The sequence below is a fragment of the Capsicum annuum genome, chromosome 5 (assembly GCF_002878395.1).
Source record: "Capsicum annuum cultivar UCD-10X-F1 chromosome 5, UCD10Xv1.1, whole genome shotgun sequence".
NCBI classification, from domain to species: domain Eukaryota; kingdom Viridiplantae; phylum Streptophyta; class Magnoliopsida; order Solanales; family Solanaceae; genus Capsicum; species Capsicum annuum.
Genome location: NC_061115.1, coordinates 201,269,855 through 201,274,292, shown reverse-complemented (window position 1 = coordinate 201,274,292; position 4,438 = coordinate 201,269,855). Strand labels below are relative to the sequence as shown.

Below are 4,438 nucleotides of genomic sequence, written 5' to 3'. Positions count from 1 at the left end.
AAGCCTATAACAATATCACCACTTTGTGATTATCAATATTCTTTTCAAACTTAATTAAAGAACATAAGTTAATAATATACTTATATTGTCATAAATAGTAGAAAGGTGAAATCCAAATCATGATGATTGCATAGTTCTTGCAATCTTGCCTTCTCCACCTTTCGATCTAATTTTCTTTTCTTAGCTTTCAAATTTTGAGACCGTAGAGTCTTGTAATGTGTTATAAAATAAAGACAAAATATCAATATCAAACTTAAAGAGATGAGAGAACTAGAGAATTTTAGTAGTACTTTTGTTACTACTTGGATATATTAATAAAAATGTATAAAGGGCGGCTATTTATAGACCACCAAATTTAATTCTTAAGGTTGTCAAGCTTGGCATCAAGTTGGCAAGTTAGCAATTTAGCCAACTATTCAAGTATTCAAATCCAAATTGAACAAGTAACTTTGGTCTTCAAATTCAACTTGACTACTAACTATTATTTCTAATAAATAATATTTCACACATATACATATCACATGACATCCATAGTATATAACACCTAGTTAAATGTTATGTTTTTATGATATTTTTCTGGAGTAGGTGTTTGGATTTGGGGTTGGGGGTGGGTGGGGATGGGGGCTTGGGGGATTTGGAAGCTTTATCATTTTTGGAGTTACTGACCAATACTATATCTTTTTTGTCTCATCCATCAACTTTTCAATTTCTCTGTTTTTCCCGTTGTTAACAAAAATTTCAATTTATTCCTTATATGATAATGATATAAACTAGCTATCTACGACTAGGCTAGAAATGATTTATTTTGGACTTATTAGACGTGATTAGACAAGAGATAATTCAATTTAATTACGTAATTCCAGAGTTTTTAAAAAAAATAAAAAAATCACTTTTTTTGTCTTTCTCGAGTGTTGCTCTATAAGTATGCCATACTGGAAATGAATTCCTAGGTGACAACTTGATGTATTAACTAAAATTATTTTATTTACATCATACATCATAGTAATATAATGTATGTTGAGAATAACTTAATTTTTTTGGTGATTCAACTTGATGTGTTCTTTTTAATAACCTAACTTTTTAAATGGGATGATCACGTAATTCAATACGGTATAAGCAGAAATTCTGAATTCACATTTCGCTATCATACTTCATATACATAAAGAATCACGTGTTTGATTCTAAGTCCATACATGAAGGGCACGTTAGAATATAATTGAGTGAATAAAAATGTACACTTTCAAAATTTAAGTTTTAAATTGAGATGGTTACAACTTACAACTCGCACACTCAACAAAGAAAACTATAAAAATAAAATTAATTAGAGATTAGAAACAACTTTTAGGGTATGAAATTACGCCAAGATCACATTATTCCCCGAAACAATACTACAACATTTTATTTGGAGACTACAAGATGGAGAATCAAACCTTACTAACAAAATGATAATTAAATAGTTAACTAACTGAATTACTATTATTCCCCGTCAATACTATATAACATAACTAAAATCTTGATATCAAGACCTAAGCAAAGACAACACCTTCTCATTATGTTTAGCCTTGAGGCTAATATACTCTTTCACTTTCACTGATCTATATTTTGGTGCAACAACACCAACATTATCCTTAGAAGAAATTAATGGGACAATTAAAGAATCAACTTGAGGTCCAAAAAAATAAGCCAATGAAAGCCTATGCTTAGTTTGGTCAACAAGAACTCTATGGTAAGCCGTTTGAAATTCACCATTAGAGAGTATATGAAGAAGATCACCAACATTAACGATGAGGGCATCGTTGGAAACCGGAGATATTGAAGTCCATCCATGGCCTTTTTTCATGATTTGAAGACCCTTTGTGTTATTAGTTTGATGGAGTATTGTGAGGAATAATGAATCTGTATGAGGAGCTAACCCTATTGCATGGTTAGGGTTAGGGCAACATGGATATGAATTTAATTGTAAAGCTCCTGAATATTCAGAAGTAAATAAATCTTGTTGAGATGCCTCTAAGTATTTGAGGATGAGTAGCCAAAGTTTGTAGGATAGATCTTTCATCTTCTTTTGGTAAGTTTCCATCACATCACTGCAAGGGCCAAAACAAACAAAAAAACAAATAAAGAACCTTAATATTACTTCTCGAGTCGTAAATATGAGCTAAGTCAGTTGGATTGATCCAACTTATGAACTCGTGATTTGATAGGATTGGATTATGATTTTGCAACCCATTTAAGAATGAGGCTAGCCCAACCCGAGTTAGCCATTGGTCTGTCAGGCTTGAGCAACATGGATTTATGAGGTGGATAGTGGGTCAAATAAAAGATTAATAAAAAATAAAGTAAAGTACTACAAAAATAAACAAGAGAAGTCAAAGCTCATAATCTACTTAAACCATCTTTTGTTGCTATTACAAAGTCAAGTTTTATGATTTAAATTTTAAATACAAAGTGTGTAAATAACAAAAACACAACAACAAATTTTTAAGTGATATCATGTTAAAAGTTAGTGCTTTTATGTCCAATAAGATCATTTTTATTTTCATACTTAAATATTGATAATGATCATGTGGCCACCATTCCCTACCATGGTCAACTTAAATATTGATTATATAAATATTTTTGTTTCATCAATGCATGTAACTTAAACTTATCCTTATACACACATCCACTTAAAATCAATTCATGTAATACTTACCAAAAATATTGATAGTCATGTGACCAAAGTTCCCTACCACGCTCAACTTAAATATTGAATATACAAATATTTTTGTATCGTTAATGCATATAACTTAAACTCATCCTTATACATATTCACTTAAAATTAATTTCTGTAATACTTACCAAAAATATTGATAGTCATGTGACCAAAGTTCCTTAGCATGATCAAGTGGTGAATCCATAATGGTGAACCCTTCATGCCACATCAACTTGGAGAAAAAAGGCGCAATTCGAGCCGCGCCATAGCCGGTGCCACCACTAGCCGATGATCTCAGAACTTTTGCCTTCTGTTCTGCAGGCAAGGCGAAAAATCGCCTTGCCTGAGATTCAACTTCATCAAAGAGTTCTAAACAAACTCCATGATTAACAACTTGAAATACCCCCCATGTTTTGCATGCATGGCCGATAAGTTTCTCAATATTGGGAGCCAAAAGATCAATTATTGGGACATTAGGAGGTTTTTCATCAAGACTAATTGGGAAATTGTTGATTTTAGGCCATATATGAGAGTTTGGAACTTCTTGGATTGAGTGAAAATCTATAGGGAGAAGGTGTTGAAGGCTAATTGGAGGGTTATCTTTGTAAGCCTCTTGAAGAGCAGTAGTAGCCATTGTTTTGGACTTTGGAGGAAAAAACAAAATTATTGTATTGATAAGTACATGGTTTTTCTTGGACTATATATAAGGTAGGAAAAGATCTATCTACATATTGATTGGGTGGCCTTTTTGGAATTTCTGTTGTCTCTAAGTAGGTTCCAAATTTTGGTTGCTTTGTTCTAGGGGTGCAAAAATCGAATCGATCGATAAATCAAATCAATAAAATGTTATTGAGTTATTGATATTGGGTTATTGAATTAACGATTTTTTATTAATTTTATAGAAAAATTTATTGGGTAAATGGTTCAGATTCAGTTTTAGTTTGTTGGATTATCGGTTAAACCAATAACCCAATAAGGATACATTAAGTTACTATTTTACCCCTATTTATGTTATATATATATGTGTATGTGTACTACTTATTCACAATTCAGTGATTCACAAAGTATTAACCTATTTAGAGTAACAAAGGCACAATATAAAGCACGGGTATTGTCGTATTGGAAAGTTTGGAGCATTTAGTAGCTTCCAAAAATTAGGATTCAGTTTTTTCCGAACTAAAATTCAGTTCAAGTTTGAAGATTCTAGCAAACTAAAATTCATTGCGTAGGATTTTAGCGGTAACTAAGATTTCATTTTTTTTTATGTTAGTTGTTACTATTTCTATTTTATGAGCATTTTCTTACCAAAACCCAATAAGCCAAAAAATGATAAGAAAATATCTTAATGGTTGGTTATTGATTTTACATATTTAAAAATCGATAAACTGAATCAATAACACATAAAACTGAATCGAACCGACCGATGCACACCACTATTTGTTGCAATGATTAAGGTACCATTTGATGATGAATTTTGAATCAAACATTAAAAAATTTCTTTATATCCTTTCTCTTTCCTAATTTATGTGACACTTTTTTTGCTTCTCTAAGGTCAAACAATTTAAGTGACCATAAATTAGGCATTAAATCTTTGATTTTTTTAAAATAAAATTTATATATTTAAAATTACGTAAAATTAGTATAATTGACAATTCAAAATATTTAAAAGAAATATGAAAAAAGGACGGTTAAAAATAGACTTATTTAAATCTCAAAATCTGAAAGTGTCACATAAATTAGAACAGA

General features: G+C 30.7%; 1 protein-coding gene across 1 annotated transcript; it reads right to left on the bottom strand.

Moving 5' to 3' along the window:
- Nucleotides 1-1,349: 1,349 nt before the first annotated feature.
- On the bottom strand, nt 1,350-3,359 carry LOC107872608 (gibberellin 3-beta-dioxygenase 1). Its single transcript, XM_016719247.2, has 2 exons — nt 2,839-3,359; nt 1,350-2,084 (listed from the first exon to the last, which is right to left on the bottom strand). Exons 1-2 carry the CDS (start codon nt 3,324-3,326, stop codon nt 1,520-1,522), a joined length of 1,053 nt encoding a protein of 350 aa, XP_016574733.2. The 5' UTR covers nt 3,327-3,359; the 3' UTR covers nt 1,350-1,519.
- Nucleotides 3,360-4,438: the final 1,079 nt, after the last annotated feature.

Bases quoted from the DNA above. Each gene is read 5' to 3' on its own strand.
- LOC107872608 (XM_016719247.2), bottom strand. From the start codon at position 3,326: ATGGCTACTACTGCTCTTCAAGAGGCTTACAAAGATAACCCTCCAATT. The intron at 2,085-2,838 runs GTAAGTATTACA...TGGCCCTTGCAG, and splicing joins CATGACTATCAATATTTTTG to TGATGTGATGGAAACTTACC.